The following is an 18668-nucleotide window of genomic DNA, read 5'->3' as shown; positions in this document are numbered from 1 at the left end:
TCAAAATACCGTGGGGCCAAGAATTGCGTTGGACAAAAAAGAATAGTCGTACTATTACACTGCTCTTGAAGGTGTAAACACTTAATCCGACGAAAAAAAAATCCTACAGAGGATTTTACCGTTGTTCTTTTACCGTTGAACAAAAATAATGGGGCCCAAATTCGAACCACTGAATCCATGATTCCAATTGACTACCAAGTTTTTACCGCGCTGACCACTTGACCATTGCAACTTGGTAAGAAACACCCTGGTTTTAATATCGCAACACAGCTTAGCCAGCATTGTTTAACAACACCTTTTTAAAGCCCCAAACTGCCCGTCTACACAATGAATAAAGGCCGCATAAGATGCACTATCAATTCATTTACCCGATACAGCATATGATGTTTAAATTAAACATGATACTTAAATCTCGAAGAAATAGCGTTCCACAGAAACATGCAACTAAATAACAGAGCAAAAATACAGTAAGAAAAGTATAAAAAAGTTCAAGGAGACCGGGAAAATGCTTGAATTTTGGAGATCGGAAAAATGCTTGACTTTTTTTTGAACATTTTTGGAAGAAAAAAAAGCGCTGAAAATCAAAAATGAGCGTGAAAAATGATAAGGACTTTTTACTGACATTAAAAAAAAACAAAAAAAAATCACCAAGACATACTGTTACCTGAGTGATGGAAACTCTTCTGGTCCCATTCGTTGTCTGACCAGGTCAAAAAACTCGCTTAGAGTTCCCCACTGTACATGTGCATTCAACTCAGGGTGCGAGTTAATGTAGTCGAATATCCTCTCGTGGTTCTCAAACATTGCTTCCAGCTCCTTCGGTTTCTGGTAACTGAAGATATTGAAAACAGAAAATAAAAAATTTTACCGAAGTTGCAAACAGAAAAAATCAACAACAATTGAACCAGAAAACTTTGTACGACTTAACATTTATCTATAAAATTGAAAGAGATAGAAGCGAAGTTGAAGTAAATCAAACGACAAAAACCAAAAAGTCAAATTGATTGAAGATCGATACAACTTAAGAGTAAACAGTTATGTTAAGCTACAAATTATAGGAATTCACACTTTTTTATTGCTTCAAGAACAGATTGTTTATAGCCAATCATTCTATAGTTCATCGATTTATTGTTAAAACCAAATTTACTGCCCTTTTTGCCTGGAAACCTATTTTTTTGGAAAATGTGGTTAAATTTTGACTTGATTCATAGAAAAAACTCAACACAACTCGAAGGTCAACGCAGTTCACAATCATGTAGAAGCATTCACGCTCTTACCTTTTTACAACCACTGGCATCCATGGCTAATGAAAGAAAGCAAAATTAGAATTAATTGTTGGCATTAAATACAGTCACACCTATTTTATTCGGATTTGAAAATGCCAGTTTTTCAGACCATTTGCAGGTTAACCCAACGCCTGGAAAACTGAACTAACTTGATTGAGAAATCCAAGCCCGAATATTAGCGAAGTAGTCAAAGGAAGAGACAAAATCATCACAGCAAAAAAATAACGGCGAAGTCTAAAAAGTTACTATAGTCTCTATTTCCATAGCAACGACAAAAACTCAGGTGTATTAACAAAAGAATAAGCTAGCAAAATACGTAATACTAAAACTACATCCTAACGAGTTTTTAAAATACAAAGGAAAAAACGGACGGAAAACATGAATACATGATTAAATTGGAGGGCAAAAACAGACTTACTAGAAGTCGCCGCCCGCTGCGACTAAGACGACATTGGATTTGTACACTTGGGCTTTCTTCTTGTACTGGTCCAGAATCATCAGTGCCTGTTCAGCCACATTAATCTGCGTAACAGCCTAAATAAATTAATTCACTTGTACAAATACCACTTCTTTTGGAGGCAAATGCGTTAACTTTTAAACTTTTGGAGCCAAATGCCTTAATTTTCGAAACTTACTTTCGGCTTGTATGCCTTACATCCGCTCGGCGATCCTGTGGAAAGCTGAGTGAATTCAAACTGACAGCAGACATGCTGGTCCGGGCCACAAGTGTCAAGGAAGTTATACGCATTTGCAAACGTCATCAAATGCGTCAGGATATCAGTGGACGAACCCTTATCCCAATTTTGGCGCCATCGGAACTCTAACTTCTGATTGGACGCCAAGTACTTTTTAACGAGATAATGTGCACGCTGAATCACCATATTTTCAAAGCCCATTTGCTTTCGTAAGTATGCATTTGTCGAACTTAGTCCGAAAGGGTCAATGGACCAAGCTGAGCGGGCAGTTGCGTTGAGGTGTGTTTTAATGAAATCGTTACCCTCAATAACCTGGTCAATCATAGCGTATAAATGAGTGTTTGCCTCGTCTTCCATAACCCAGCCGCCAGTTAGGAATTCAATTTGACCTGCATCGACCAGTTTTTTGAACCTCGTTTTCATACTGTCTGTTGCTTGCTCCCACCATAATGACAAGAATGAAATCTCAACCCAGCTGAATCTTCGCCTTAAAACAACCGTTAATAAAGACTCGTATGATATTTTATAGTATAGCCAAAGCGCAACCACTTTAGGAGTTCAATTAGCCCATGACTTCAAGTTATTACTTAATAGCTTCATATTTTGGCTGGCGACTTTTATCGCGACGCATTGTTGACTTGCGCATACTGATTCTACCAAAAAGCGACAATTCGTAACAAGTGCCATTTTGTCGTTACAGTAGTTTAAGCGGCAAAAAATATTTACGCGTACATTTCCTCTCGTGCCGATGTATTCTACTTGCCAATGCCTTGTCACAAATTGTCGCATCTTAAGAATTATCGCATGTTAAGAAATTTCGCATGTTATGAATTGTCGCCTGTTACGAATTGTCGCCATACCTGCTTCTAAATATAAACAATGAGGCAAAATTTAGTCAATATTTCCACAAGCGTTTTCAACAATTTGACCAAAAATCCTGCAGGAGCTAAGAAACATTTGGTAATCTGGGACCATTCAATACAACTTCATTGCCTGTCAAATAAAACTAATTAGGAATTTTCAATGATTTCTGAACCAGATTATGTCACCGCCTACGCCATAATAAATCAAAGTATACTACAATATAGATAAATCACTTTATTCATTAACGCTTAATTACTGATACCTTACCCAATATAGAATTCAGAACCGTGATTAAATTTAGCTCTGGAAAAATAGAAGATTCAAGATCTGAATAAACTACCTTGGATTTTGTTCGACATACTGTACCACGTTGTCCAAAATGAACTTGGTTCGTTGGTCAAAGTACTGGCGAAATGTCCAACCCCATCCCGGGTCATTGTGCGAATGGGGAATCAGAACAACCTGAAAAAAAACTATTGGCCACAGAAGCGAAGCTGCATTTCGCATACACAATCGAATAGTTAAATTTGAAAATTGAGCATCAATCTCTGCTTTGGCCAATATAAATTTTTTGTTAGCCCCCGGCCCTACTTCCACCGTTCCACCTTGGACCTTTCTTCAGTGGGGGGGAAAAGAGATATTTCATCCATTTCGCCGTAGTCCCGATGCGGGATTCGAAAACACGACCTACGTGTTAAAGGCCGCGCGTCTTACGTAATTAGCCACGGCTGCTTCACAAGAAGTATTCGCACAACCCTGGATTCCAACTATCGATCCCAACTGACTATCTGATCCACCAAATTTCCAATAAACGGCAGCATCTTATCCAATATATTAAACGAATGACAGAAAAATTAATACCATGTCTTAGCTGATATAAGTTAAGATGCTATCGAGTGCAAGACTTACTCGGCTTAGTTACCAAGTGAATGAAAGTCTGAATGCGCGGTTAGTAGGCTTTATGTTAGGTAGGCCCAAAACACAATTTCTTCTAGACTTCCAATTTCTGCAGTATTGCTGCACCGAAGTTAGCATATTTATATTCTGCGTAATTTGCTGATTTCTGCGAGTGCCTATTTGACTGCATCATTGCATCTTTTTGGGTGAAGTCCCATTTGTACCAAGATTAATTGGTACTATAATGAAAAATCGGCCCCATAAGTACCAAAATTTTGCAACTCGCTTTCTGATTGGTCGAATTGTGAGCACAAGGAATTATTAATTCAATTTTCTACTGTTTAAACAGCGTAAAATTAACCAGCAGAATAGTGATCGCCGCAGTCGCGCCATTGTGTTGCGAGCTTGCCAACAGAGGGTAGGACTCTATACGAAAATAAGAGCCGGTTATCGCCGCGAAGCGGCGACGCACGCGTAGCGCACCAACCGGCGACCATAAACCAAGAACTTAAAATAGTTGGCTTAGTAGTCGTTTGGCAAATTGAATATTATTGATATTAACGAGATTGATTTTTCATTTTGGTACAAATGGGACTGATTTTTCAATTTGGTGCTTGTGAATACCCACCGTCTTTTTGTGCTAAATTTATTATATGCTGTTTCTTTGCCTTGACGGCGAAATTAATCTGTAGTGTTAGGATCAATCGTACAATCTCCCCCCTTAACTTAAAAGTATGTAATATATCACCTAGATAACAGATTTAATTATCGAAACCTAAAAAAAAATGCCAATTTAACTGTTTTTGTATCCCGAAATACAAATTATATGAAAAACTAAAGATAATTAAATTTTTCGCGTTTATATGAAATGCATATTTTATCCAGAATTTTTTTTCAAAATTAAAACATGCTTGGGTAGGGCATTCTAAGGTAGGTCACTTAAGGGGGGAGATTCTAAAGTTGAATCATCGCGCTGGTTTCGTTGCAATGGTCTTTAAAGGCTAGTTCTCATTGGAATAACTTATAAGTATGTTTCATCACGAACAATATGCTCCCTGTAATAAAATACAATAACTTAAAGTTTCATCGCTAGAATAGCTAGCTATGAAGACTTTCGCAGAGCGCAGAAATAGTGTGCACAGAAAAATGTTTTTGCGAACTATTTTTTGTGAACCGATTCGGTCTATGAATAAACTTGATTTTTCGCATATCGAAATCACGATCGATATAACATGATTTTTACAAACCAGTTAAATTAAAATATTATGTGATTATTTAAAGTTACATCGCTTGAGTAGAGCTTGGATCTAACATGAATAAACGCTGCAAACCGGTTAAATTGAAATAATATAGGATTATTTAAAGTAACATCGCTTGAATAAACAAAATGCCAATTTAACTGTTTTTGTACCCCAAAATACAAATTATATGAAAAACTCAAGATAATTAAATTTTTTGCGTTTATATGAAATGCATATTTTATATAGAATTTTTTTTCAAAATTAAAACATGCGTGGGTAGGGCATTTTAAGGTAGGTCACTTAAGGGGGGAGATTCTAAAGTTGAATCATCGCGCTGGTTTCGTTGCAATGGTCTTTAAACTCATTTGCCATTGTATCCGTTACTCGGAATGAATCCCTGCTACAGACTATCTAGTTTTTGGCGCAATATCCAAATCCTACTATATTTTTCTTCGTTACAGTTAGAGTCACAGACCCTTGCAAATTCTACAACGGTTTTGTTTTTGCACCGGTACGGGTTTTCTACCCTTAATAGGGGAAGGGGCGGGTAACAAGTTTGACGGGGAAAGAGGATCAGAGGGAGGGTTTCTACAAGAAATGGTGGAGGTAGAGGATTCTGTTCTTTTTTGCAAGCTCAATCGATAACCCTTGTCGATTATCCTTTTCAGTGATTATTAATTGTCACTTAATGTCGCTTATTAATTGTTACTCAAGGTCTTGGTGATAATGAGTCTTGCTAATAAAAAGTCTTGTTAATTATCTTACAAGCAGATCACCTAGAAAAAGGCTAGTTCTCATTGGAATAACTTATAAGTATGTTTCATCACGAACAATATGCTCCCTGTAATAAAATACAATAACTTAAAGTTTCATCGCTAGAATAGCTAGCTATGAAGACTTTCGCAGAGCGCAGAAATAGTGTGCACAGAAAAATGTTTTTGCGAACTATTTTTTGTGAACCGATTCGGTCTATGAATAAACTTGATTTTTCGCATATCGAAATCACGATCGATATAACATGATTTTTACAAACCAGTTAAATTAAAATATTATGTGATTATTTAAAGTTACATCGCTTGAGTAGAGCTTGGATCTAACATGAATAAACGCTGCAAACCGGTTAAATTGAAATAATATAGGATTATTTAAAGTAACATCGCTTGAATAAACAAAATGCCAATTTAACTGTTTTTGTATCCCAAACTACAAATTATATGAAAAACTCAAGATAATTAAATTTTTTGCGTTTATATGAAATGCATATTTTATACAGAATTTTTTTCAAAATTAAAACATGCGTGGGTAGGGCATTTTAAGGTAGGTCACTTAAGGGGGGAGATTCTAAAGTTGAATCATCGCGCTGGTTTCGTTGCAATGGTCTTTAAACTCATTTGCCATTGTATCCGTTACTCGGAATGAATCCCTGCTACAGACTATCTAGTTTTTGGCGCAATATCCAAATCCTACTATATTTTTCTTCGTTACAGTTAGAGTCACAGACCCTTGCAAATTCTACAACGGTTTTGTTTTTGCACCGGTACGGGTTTTCTACCCTTAATAGGGGAAGGGGCGGGTAACAAGTTTGACGGGGAAAGAGGATCAGAGGGAGGGTTTCTACAAGAAATGGTGGAGGTAGAGGATTCTGTTCTTTTTTGCAAGCTCAATCGATAACCCTTGTCGATTATCCTTTTCAGTGATTATTAATTGTCACTTAATGTCGCTTATTAATTGTTACTCAAGGTCTTGGTGATAATAAGTCTTGCTAATAAAAAGTCTTGTTAATTATCTTACAAGCAGATCACCTAGAAAAAGGCTAGTTCTCATTGGAATAACTTATAAGTATGTTTCATCACGAACAATTTGCTCCCTGTAATAAAATGGAATTAAAGTTTCATCGCTTGAATAGCTAGCTATGAAGACTTTCGCAGAGCGCAGAAATAGATTGCACAGAAAAATGTTTTTGGGAACAATTTTTTGCGAACCGATTCGGTCTATGAATAAACTTGATTTTTCGCGTATCGAAATCACGATGGATATAACATGATTTTTGCAAACCAGTTAAATTGAAATAATATGTGATTATTTAAAGTTACATCGCTTGAGTAGAGCTTGGATATAACATGATTAAATGTTGCAAACCGGTTAAATTGAAATAATATGGGATTATTTGAAGTAACATTGCTTGAATAAAGAGCACTTCTTGAAATTTTAGCAAATTGATCCATGATATCGATTAATTTGATTTTTTTTTAAAAAACTCATTGCGTGAATAGCTTCAGAACAACAACTAACTGTTTGCGAGCCGATTGATTAACGGAGACGGGCCTGCATCTTACTTATTAAATGGAAGTCAGAATTCGATATGGGCGCAATGTTTAATTGAACGCAAGATTTCGATTTTGTCGAGCGCAACGTTTTAAAAAATTCTTTCGACTCGACGTATAAGACGGCCGAGAAAAGTCCAGATCCTTCAGTACCTAGAGTCCCTGTCATTTTTTGTGCGAACTTTTTCGTGCTCAGATCCATCTCAACCTGAAACTGAAAATTATAATTTCATTTTTAAAATATTTCGCTTTATGCATTAACATGAAATATTTTAAAGGTTTATCTCTCGAATAGCTTGTTTAGCGGAGAAAATTCAACCTATCGCAAACTGATTCATGTTCTGAAAACAACTGGAAAATTGTCTATATTTTAGTGCTCTATAGCTTGCTTCAAAAAATTACAAGTTTTTGCGAGTCGATTCAACCTATGTAAACAACTTATGGTAATTCGAAATTTGTTGCTCAGTAGCTGAATAAAAAAACTCGATTTAATTTATTTCGCGACTTAATTTAAGTTATGAAAACAACTTGAAACATTTCTAAATTTTATTGCTGAATTGCTGGCTTCAAAAAACTTTGAAGGGCTTCAAGCTACTAAATTATTCTGCACTTATCGAGTTTTATCGCTCAATAGTTAGCTTAAACAACTTCAAACTTTCGTTTAACAATTCACGCTAGGAATCATTTTGAAATTTTAATAGCTAAATCGCTTTTTTGAAACAACCTTTAAAAAATTTCGCAAATGGATTCAAGCAATGAAAGCAACTTAAATTACTTCCAAGTTTCAATACTCATAATACTAAGCTTACCTGAAAGAAAGTTTAACCTCTCCACTAGACGATTGACGCCATAAAAAAACTAAAAAATTGGACATACTTTAAGCCAAAAAATATCGCATTTTTTTTATGAACCAACTCACGCTTGAAAGTCTCGCTGAGATATTTTTCAGTTTTTGAGAATCCATTCACGCTATACTATATTTTCAAATATTTCAAAAGTTTCTACGCTTGATTAGCTGGCTTAGAAAAACAAAACTTTAGCCATTCGATCAACGGTATGGAATGACTGCAGAAACGTTTGAAAATTTTTGCCAGCTGATTGATCAATAGAGACGGGCTGGCTAGTTTGTTTCAATTGAATCACGAGCTGTTAGTTAATTCAAATTTTCAAACGTAATTTTTTAAATCAATTATCAAGCGTGAAAAACGCATGACAAACTGAAAGATGAATCAAAATTAATCAAACCTCTAGTTTCTGCTTCTGGAAAGACGCTTCAGAGTAGCTCAAGCTAGTGTTGTCCTTCCAAACTCCCGTAGTCACGTGTTCAATTGATAAATTTGTGAACAAATCAACCATCTGAATATCAGCATTGCTTTTGACGTTTGCAGAAAACGAGCAGTCAGTCTAAAAGCAATAATGCCTTCTTGTAAAACCAAACAAGCACGATTCCCTTAAACTTGATTTGATTATTTCAAAATTAAGATAGGGAATTTGATTAAAACTATGGCTCAATTAGACGAAAATTACACACGCACTCTTCCGCATAATTATGATTTGTTTTTCAATTTTAATCAAGATGAAATTTAAATGAATCTGATTGGCTATCTAAACACAGAACTTCAATACTAGTAATTCACTAATTTAGCTTTGTCATCCTGGTTGTTACAAGCACTACATATGCATTATTAACATGCAAAAATATTTTGAAAAACGGTTTCACACGATGATGTAAGCTAACCAATTTAGTTTTAGGGTATAATTTTGGGGCCACAAACACATTCCTCGGGTTGACTGCGTCCAAGTCCAAGTTAATCTGGTTAAATCTTGTCTCTTTGTGATCTAATTTATCGCCAGAAAATTCCGAATTGGATTCGACCATCATATTAAAAAAGGGCAAGTCTTCCATGGGCAGAAAGCGATTCCTCGAAGCTGTCTGTCGCAACGTCCACGAGATCATCACAACAACAGATAGAAAAAAACAGTAGCATGAAAATCGATAAAGAGGGAAGCGTCGCATGATAACCTGAAGCATGCATACCTTATCAACTCCAGGAATGTTTTTTGACATCATGCACAGCAAGAGATTAACAAGCAAATGTGTAACTATAACCAGAAAATTATCGAGTATTAGTATGTAAGTTAGTTAGTTAAGATCATAAAAACAAAAAAAAAGAATAAACAAACAATCTGCTCATCTCATCGCCATGAACCACTGTTGTTCCCTTCCTTAGGAGTTAAAACATTTATGCAATTACTTCTGATGTTTTTCAGGGTTCAATAATATATTCCTCACCCCTACTGTCTTTTGCGGGATATTTTCTTTGTTTCACCATGCTAGCTATCAAAAAGCATTTTTGCTATCAATACAAAGCGGGCCCTGACCATTAATGACCCCAGCAAAATATAGCACCACTTCTCCTGAAATATTGTAGGGGCTCCAAAGTCCCAGTGTACGGGGGCTTTGACTTTTTTGATACTAGAATGGGCATTTTCTACACTGGTGGACAAAATGTAGCGCAAATTCATGTTTTTTTCTCTTAAATGCCTATTTTCAAGGATTATTTTGGACCAACTTCACGTGGAAAATTAGCAACCTTTTTACATAAAGCAAGAGCAATGACCAGAGCTGCGGTCTACAAAATTATCAAAATTTGGTTTCAAAAACTTACCAGTTTTCTCCGGGTATGAAAATGCCAGCTTTCACCATGAACTAAGTTTTGCATCGTAGTGAACTCTTTCCCAAATAAGCGGAGTAAAAAAGTTGTTCATGTGACGTGAAACATTCTCAGCGAGAAATGTAAACAATCAGGGCGACAACTTCACTTAACTCAGCTGTTTCTGACAAACTCACGCATTTTGAAAAATTTACGTTTAGTTTTGTCTACTAGTGTACTTCCAAGAAAGCCAAAATTGAGTGGAAAAATTACACTTATTTTTTTTTACCCCCGAAAGCTGTATATCTCCCTCTTACAGATACCCCACCCTTCGGATGTATTCCCGTTTTTGGGAAATGAAAAAATGAGTGAAAGTTCTAACCCAGCTAAAGGGTTAGAACTTTCAACATTTGTTAAACATTAAAGTTAAATTTAATTTTTGTATTTTTTTGAACAAATCACAAAAAACGTCATATCTGGAAAACTAACAAAAATTGAGCAGTCATTATTGGAGGAACCATTCGCAACTCCTGAGAATACTCTGACAGCCCCAATACAGAGTTGAAAAATCTAACCTTTGAAAAAAAATTAAAGTTAGGTTTTCTGAAACTTTTTTTGAAAAAAATCACAAACAATGTCATATCTCGATGACTACAAGTATTTGTGCAAAAATGTTTGAAGCCAACACTCGCAACTCATGGAGTTATCTGAAAGAACCTCACTATAGAAATGAGAATTTCTTTTTGAAACTTCTTTTATCTAAGTTCTTTGAAAAGTCTTGAAAAAATCCTTAAAAAATGTCAAATCTCGAAAACTACACAAATTTGAGCAGCAAAATTCAGTGGCAAGATTCGCGAATCCTGAGAGTACTCTCACAGCTTCCAACTACAGGATTGAGATGTTCAAAATTTTTGAACTTTTTCTAATCTAAGTATTTTGAAAAAATCATAGAAAAAACGTCATATCTCGAGAACAACAACGATTAGAGAAGTGAGATTTGGAGGCAAGATTCGCAACCCCTGACAGTGCCCCAGGAAAATCGAAAAAAAAAATCTTAACCATTGCAATATACGATATAGCTTAAACGTGAAAAAATTCTTTTGTTAAACACACAAAAAAATACATTGAAAAAACTTAAGCATGGCGGAAAAACGAAGCCCGCATTCAAAAATATAATAAGTTTCTTTAAGAACGGCACCATTCACATCTCTAAAACTACCAAAATTTGAGCAGTTTTTTTGATGGCAATAATCGCAATCTTTGAAAGTACACAACTACAGGTTATTTTGTACTTAGGAAACGAATTATTTTGTAATTTGAGTTTTCTGAAATTTTCCAAAAAAATCACAAAACTCGTCGTATCTCTTGAACAAAAAAGATTTGGGCATTCCTAATCGCAGGCCATATTTGCAACCCCTGAGATTACTCTGACAGCCCCAATACAGAGTTGAAAAATCTAACCTTTGAAAAAAACTTAAAGTTAGGTTTTCTGAAACTTTTTTTGAAAAAAATCACAAACAATGTCATATCTCGATGACTACAAGTATTTGTGCAAAAATATTTGAAGCCAACACTCGCAACTCATGGAGTTATCTGAAAGAAACTCACTATAGAAATGAGAATTTCTTTTTGAAACTTCTTTTATCTAAGTTCTTTGAAAAGTCTTGAAAAAATCCTTAAAAAATGTCAAATCTCGAAAACTACACAAATTTGAGCAGCAAAATTCAGTGGCAAGATTCGCGAATCCTGAGAGTACTCTCACAGCTTCCAACTACAGGATTGAGATGTTCAAAATTTTTGAACTTTTTCTAATCTAAGTATTTTGAAAAAATCATAGAAAAAACGTCATATCTCGAGAACAACAACGATTAGAGAAGTGAGATTTGGAGGCAAGATTCGCAACCCCTGACAGTGCCCCAGGAAAATCGAAAAAAAATCTTAACCATTGCAATATACGATATAGCTTAAACGTGAAAAAATTCTTTTGTTAAACACACAAAAAAATACATTGAAAAAACTTAAGCATGGCGGAAAAACGAAGCCCGCATTCAAAAATATAATAAGTTTCTTTAAGAACGGCACCATTCACATCTCTAAAACTACCAAAATTTGAGCAGTTTTTTTGATGGCAATAATCGCAATCTTTGAAAGTACACAACTACAGGTTATTTTGTACTTAGGAAACGAATTATTTTGTAATTTGAGTTTTCTGAAATTTTCCAAAAAAATCACAAAACTCGTCGTATCTCTTGAACAAAAAAGATTTGGGCATTCCTAATCGCAGGCCATATTTGCAACCCCTGAGATTACTCTGACAGCCCCAACCCCCCAACCCCCCAACCCCCCCCCCCCCCCCCCCCCCAACTACAGGTAAGGAAACTCAAACTTCAAAAAAACTCAATTTAATTTTCATGAAAATTTAAAAAAAAAAATCATAAAAAACGTAATCTGGAAAATTACAAGGATTTGAGCAGTCAAATCGGGAGGCAAAACTCGCAATTCCTGAGAGTACCCTCACAGATTCCCATAACAATATTGAGATGTTCAAACTGTTGGAAATTTTCAACATTTAAGTTTTTTTGAAAATTTCGAGAAAATCCAAAAAAAACGTCATATCTCGAAAACTACAAGGATTTGAGCAGCCATAATCAGAGACAAGATTTGCAACCCCTGAGAGTACCCTCACAATATCTAACAAAAGAATTGAGATCTTCAATGTTTTAGAATTTTTTAAAATCTAAGTTTTTAAAAATTTTCTGAAAAAATCATAAAAAAACGTCATATCTCAAAAACTACAAGAATTTGAGAAGTGATATTTGGAGGCAAAATTCTCAACCCCTGAGAGTACCCTGAAAGCACCCAGATAAAGGGTGAGAATTTCAAAAATTGAGAAATTTTTCCAAATTAAATTTTCCAGAAATTTTTGAAAAATCTCGAAAATTGCCTATTTCGTAAACTAAAAGGATTTGGTTATTCATATATGGAGGCCAAAATCGCAAAACCTGGGAAAACTCTGACATTATCCTACTATTGTGTTGCTAATTTCAAACTTGATGAAATAAACACTGAATTTAAACTGGAAAATCGAAAAAAAAACCTTAACCATTGCAATATACGATATAGCTTAAACGTGAAAAAATTCTTTTTTTAAACATGCAAAAATAATACGTTGAAAAAACTTAAACATGGCGAGATAGTGAAGCCCGCATTTAAATATTTAATAAATAGATAATTGATGAAAGTTAAAAAATTAGGCGACGGGTAGACAGACATAATCAAATTAATTAAAAAAGCAGGTATACAGACAGACTTAATTTGGCCTCAAAAAAAACACTGAAAAATTAATGACCTTGCGGAAAACTAATTGAAAACTTTTCTTAACCATTGCAATATACGAGATAGCATAAACGTGAAAAAAACTCTTTTTTTTAAACATGCAAAAACAATATCTTGAAAAAGCTTAAACATGGCGAGATAGTGAAGCCCGCATTTAAATATATAATAGATTTTGAAAAACTATTTAATTTTGTGAAGTTTTTTATATCTAAATTTTGAAAAAATTTAAAATGACAAAAAAACGTCACACCTTGGAAACTAAAAGCATTTTAGCACTCGCATTTGGACGCTAAATTTGCAACTCTTGAGAGTACTCTCACAGTACCCAACTACAAGGCTAGGAATTTCGAATTTTGAGAAAATTTATAATTTTGAGTTTCGAAAAAACTGAAAACCATGAAAACTTTACATCTGGAAAATTAAAAAGTCCTGAGCAGTCAATTATGGCGGCGAGATTTGCGACTCCCTCGGGTACTCTGGCAGCCTCCAAGTAAAGAGTTTAGGTTTTCTAAGATTTTAAAAAAAATCACAACACACGTTATATCCCGTAAACTACAAAAACTTGAACAGTCATAATTGGAAGTGAGAATCGCAACACCCGATAGTACTCTGACAGCCCCCAAACAGAGTGTTGCGAATTTCAAAACTTGACAAACGTTTTCAAATTTAAGATTTCTGAAAGTTTTTTTTTTAAAAATTCACAAAAAACGTCATATCTGGAAAACTGAGAGCATTTAAGCAGTTGAATTCGGACGGAAGATTTATATTTCGAAAGTCCCGAGAGTACCCTTACAGTACCTAACTACAACATTAAGAATTTCAATTCTTTTGAATTTTTTAAAATCTAAGTTTTCTGAAAAATTAAAAAGAAATCCTAAAACACGTCATATCTCGAAAACTACAAGGAACTGAGCAGTATTGGAGGCAATATACGCAATCTTTGAGAGTACTCTGACAGCACCCATCTACAGGGTTGGAAATTTCAAGTTTTTGTAAATTATTTTATAAATTGAGTTTTCTGAAAATCACAAGAATCTTCTTATGTAATTGAAACGTAATTGAAACCCTTTTGGCAATGATCCGGATTTTTAAAAAAATTGTGTATCAAGAAAAACTGATCAGATTTTTTGGCTATTCAAAAGCAAATTTAGCTAAGACAAGAAAATTTCATTTTGAGAAGTCTTGATTTGAAAGAAAGTGTATTCTCTGATTTTAAGCAACCAAGTGGTTCATTGATATACATTTCAAAGCATATTATAAACTAAGGGTCAATCATTTTACAAATAGAAAACTCAAAAATCGTTTTCGTTTGTTTAAACTTAAATTTTTGCAATATTTACCTTCTGTGCATTTTTCTATAGCAACCGGTAATCGTTGTTTCAATTTTAACCCACAATAATTCTTAATCGGTAGTGGCTATAGTCTTGATCAATTGTCCAAAAAAAAACATAATTATTGTTCTAAATAGTTTGCTTTTTATTTTAAAAGTTAGTAACTGTTTTTTGTCCAACAACTCTCGAATAGTGGGACAAATCTATGGGGCCCTCAGTAACTCAAGGTACCTCAAAGAAAGCCAACATGGGTACGTTTGTAGAGTTGCATTGTTAATAACACCCGTTTTTTTACTCCGTTACTAACACTGTTAGTTACAAACCGACTCATTTCAGATAAAGCAGGGTGAAACATAGCGTTTTATACGATGAGATTCGTCCGCTCGGACCTGAGAAACGGCGTTGACTCGAAACGCCTTCGTGAACTGAAATCTGACTGAATATAATTCATTGTTTGGTACACTGCTCAAAGTTTACAAATTTTACTGTTATTCACAGCTAATAACGTTAAAAAGTCATTTAATATGGTAGAGTGTTATTAATGCAACCCTGAGTAAGTATCAAATCCAGCCCCTTTTAATCAAAATATTTAAACATTGATGTCAGAAGAAAACGTGATTTTAAAATATTACGACAACACTCTATTCATTGCTTTATTGTGCCTGAGAGATGATTGAAAACACAAACAAAAAATTTCAAAAAATGCATCCTAAAATCTTTAATAAACAATTTATTTTTTCCAAAAAACAAGCAAAACTTCTAATTGATTCACACAACTAATCAGAATTCCAATAAACTGCGTGCTTAGAAGAAAACGTTAAAACGATTTTAAGTTATGTTGAGAATTGCTTCAATCGCCAGAAAAGTCCACGCTGTAGCAACTAAGCCGCCAAAAAAAGACGATATGCCGCCGATCATTATTTCAAGCTGGAACACAGAGGCCAGGCTGCGCTTTGCAAGCACCAGCAAAACAACGACAAAAAGCAGCTCTATTAAGTGAAAACATACCTAAAAGATTTGTAAAAAAAGTCATGAACGCGTTGGAACAGAGTGAAAGGACATATAAAAACACTGAAATGTTTTTTTTTAACTTCAACTTCCGAATTCCAAAGAGAAAAAAAACATGTCCTTTAAGCTCTTTGAATTTCAAGAACAAATTAAGATTGGCACTTTTGATAGAGGTAGTCTAATTGGATCAATGGGCAAAGTTTTTATTCTGCTGAGAAATCTAAAACTAAATCATCTTTCAAACATAGAAACAATTCTAACTTTTTACGCCATTTGCGCTTCGTAATTGGAGAGCGCAATTAACCTAACTTTGAAGTTAAAAATTGCATACATACCTATGTGAACTCATAACTGTAATAATGTGTAAGAACGCATGTGTAATTATTACAGCATTTTCCTGAAGAAAAAAACAAAAAAACATAAGGCATATATAAGAGTATGTAGAAGAGTATTCATAACTTTTGCACCGTGTCAGATACGAAAATGCAACCTCGAGATTGCGAGTCTAACATCCTTCCCTCTCAGCTACGGACGCTTAACAATCAGCAAACACTAGTCACAACTAAAGCGTTCGAATCCGCTTCGGTCACGGCTGGAGGGGTCCCAGTGTCATCCACCTCCGCAAGGTGGGACCGGCTGCGGCTCCCCCACGGTTGGTCCTGCACTGAGCAGACCGGGGGCTAATCAAAAAAAATCAGAGGATGAAACTTTCAATAAAATGAAATTTTCGATGCTACAGATCGAGATAACAGCAAAAACGCCACCAAATGAGCACTTTTATTTGCGATTTAGGTTTACATATCTATGTGCACTCATAAATGTAATACTGTGCATGAATGCATGTGTAATTATTAGAGCATTTTCCTGAAAAACAAAACACCAAGACCTTTATAAGAAAATTCACTACGATCATAACTCTTAAAAAAGTATCAATAAACCTCAAAGTAGAAAACTTTTGCAACGTGTCAGATTCTATCATGCAACCTCGAGATTGAGAGTCTCGTCCTTCCCTCTCAGCCACTGACGCTTAACAATCAGCAAACACTAGCCACAACTAAAGCAGAGGATGAAATTTTCAAGAGTACGATCGAGATAACAGCAAAACTGCCACCAAATGAGTACTTATGAGCACTTTTACTTGCGATTTAGCTTGAAAAAAAAGAGTCATGCTAATACACAAAGCTTATTTGCAATTTAGGTTGCAAAAAGAGAGTCATACTAATACACTAAGCAGTGCCAGATGTGAACGTTAACTCCAGTCCAAATAAGGCAGAATGAGACGTTGATTTGTATTTACTACCAATCAATCCACCAAATGATTCGGTGATTCTGTAAATGAAATTTTTAACCCGAGAAAAGTTTCATCCAAGTTGATAACACTCCCGACAAAAACTGATGACGGCAGTGCATATTCACTCGTATCTGATCACTCGCAATCGGTTTATACTGCATTTGCTATAAAAGAAAACATACATTTTTGAACTTTTTCAAAAAAAAAATCAAATTTTTATAAGAGAAGACCCAATAATCAATCAATTCTGAAACAAACTAATGATTCGTAAGCGCATATTTGACCAAATCAAATCAACCAAGTAATCAGGTGTTAAAAACTTAGCTTTCAGATAAAACCATTATTTAAAAATTTCAAGACAAAGCTCCGTTCATGAATTTTCAAAAAAACTCAATTAGCTGCTTATTAGAAGATCACGTCAAAAATATATAAAATAAATGAGCGTTTCTTAAATCACTGGAAAAGCAACCCAGTGCCTGCTTAGATCAATTTGAAAACAAATCAAAAAGATCGCGTTCCAGGTATAAGCGGGAAACTGAAGGGTTCAATGCTTCTCGCTTGAAATTATGTACGGTCAAAAACTGTATGTATATAGGCTCAAAAATTTGATATCAATGGTTCGAGTTACCAGCAAAAAGACGTTTTATTTCCTTCGGAATGTTTTACGCTGTTGACTGATGAGCAATTTAACATAGCATTTAAGTTACGTTTTTTGAACATGACAACAATAAGACTACCTAGAAATGTGTTTAACACAGTGGAAAAGCTGGGCTTTGCAAACACGTGCGAGAACACGACCAAAAAGCAGTTCTATCAAGTGAAATAAGAAAAAGTAGAAATAAGCCTCTAATTAGCAAAAAATCGGCTACGTGTCGGATTCGAATCTGCGACCTAACAAAATTGACTCTAACGCACTTACCACTCAGCCACGGATGCCTGAAATTCCCAAAAACTAGCCACCAAAACCGCAGCTACATATACTAATAAAGTAGTACCAAATACAAAATGACACAATTTTGCATGTAATAAATAGCAAAGCATTAAGCCACATTACGTATAAATAAATAACGCATTTCAAACAATTGCGAGATATACTGATTTAGAAAACTTCTGATATCGAGTTTTTGTTATTAGTTATGTTGTTTGAAACAAATAGCTTTTTTCGGTTGAATTGATGAATTTAAACTTAATCTCAAGTCAAAGCGCATGCTATCAATAAGCTGTAAAGGTGCCCCAAAAGTGGCATCAATATTTGCTACTTAGGCTGGAAAAACAGAAATTTCGTACCAATACACTTTGCGTCGCAAGTGTAATGAAATATCAATTAGCTTAAGTATAAATAGATGTTTCGACAAAAATTGAACGAAAAAAAAAATTTAACAGAGGCGAAGCTTCGCTTCGCAAGCACTAGCGAGAACACGATAAAAGGAGCTCTATAAAATGCAATCATAAAAATTAGAAATAAGCCTCGAATTAGTAAAAATGCGGCAACATCTCGGCTTCGAACCTGCAACCTAGAGATTATAGGTCGCAAATACTAACCACGGACGCTTAATAGGTAAAAAAAAACATTAGCCACAAATCAAGCAGAGAACAGACGCTATTCAATTTCCAATGCTGCAGTGAAATTTCCAAATAGGTGAACACGTTTAATGAATTTGCAGGTTAGGTTAAAAGAAGGTTCGTAATAATACACTACGCTGATTGGTAGTGTAACAACAGACTTTCTGGAACGCAGAAT

The 18668-nt window shown here is 34.9% G+C and overlaps 2 protein-coding genes across 10 annotated transcripts in view; both read right to left on the bottom strand.

The window, feature by feature from the left end:
* The window catches only part of LOC134839691 (alpha-mannosidase 2-like), a 37086-nt gene extending 33591 nt beyond the window's left edge, over window positions 1-3495 (bottom strand). Inside the window, exons 1-5 of the mRNA XM_063855313.1 lie at window positions 3451-3495; window positions 3186-3307; window positions 1922-2468; window positions 1705-1820; window positions 665-832 (exon numbers count right to left, since the gene is read on the bottom strand). Coding sequence (XP_063711383.1) covers window positions 665-832; window positions 1705-1820; window positions 1922-2468; window positions 3186-3307; window positions 3451-3495 — 998 coding nt within the window. The remainder of the gene's footprint in view (window positions 1-664; window positions 833-1704; window positions 1821-1921; window positions 2469-3185; window positions 3308-3450) is intronic.
* The window catches only part of LOC134840715 (dynein axonemal heavy chain 2-like), a 446672-nt gene that overhangs the window by 410595 nt on the left and 17409 nt on the right, over window positions 1-18668 (bottom strand). The window lies entirely within an intron of this gene.

The sequence above is a fragment of the Symsagittifera roscoffensis genome, chromosome 2 (genome assembly GCF_963678635.1).
Source record: "Symsagittifera roscoffensis chromosome 2, txSymRosc1.1, whole genome shotgun sequence".
In the NCBI taxonomy this organism is placed as follows: Eukaryota; Metazoa; Xenacoelomorpha; order Acoela; family Convolutidae; genus Symsagittifera; species Symsagittifera roscoffensis.
The sequence above is the reverse complement of the archived record's forward strand: the minus strand, read 5'-3'. Positions and strand labels throughout refer to the sequence as shown.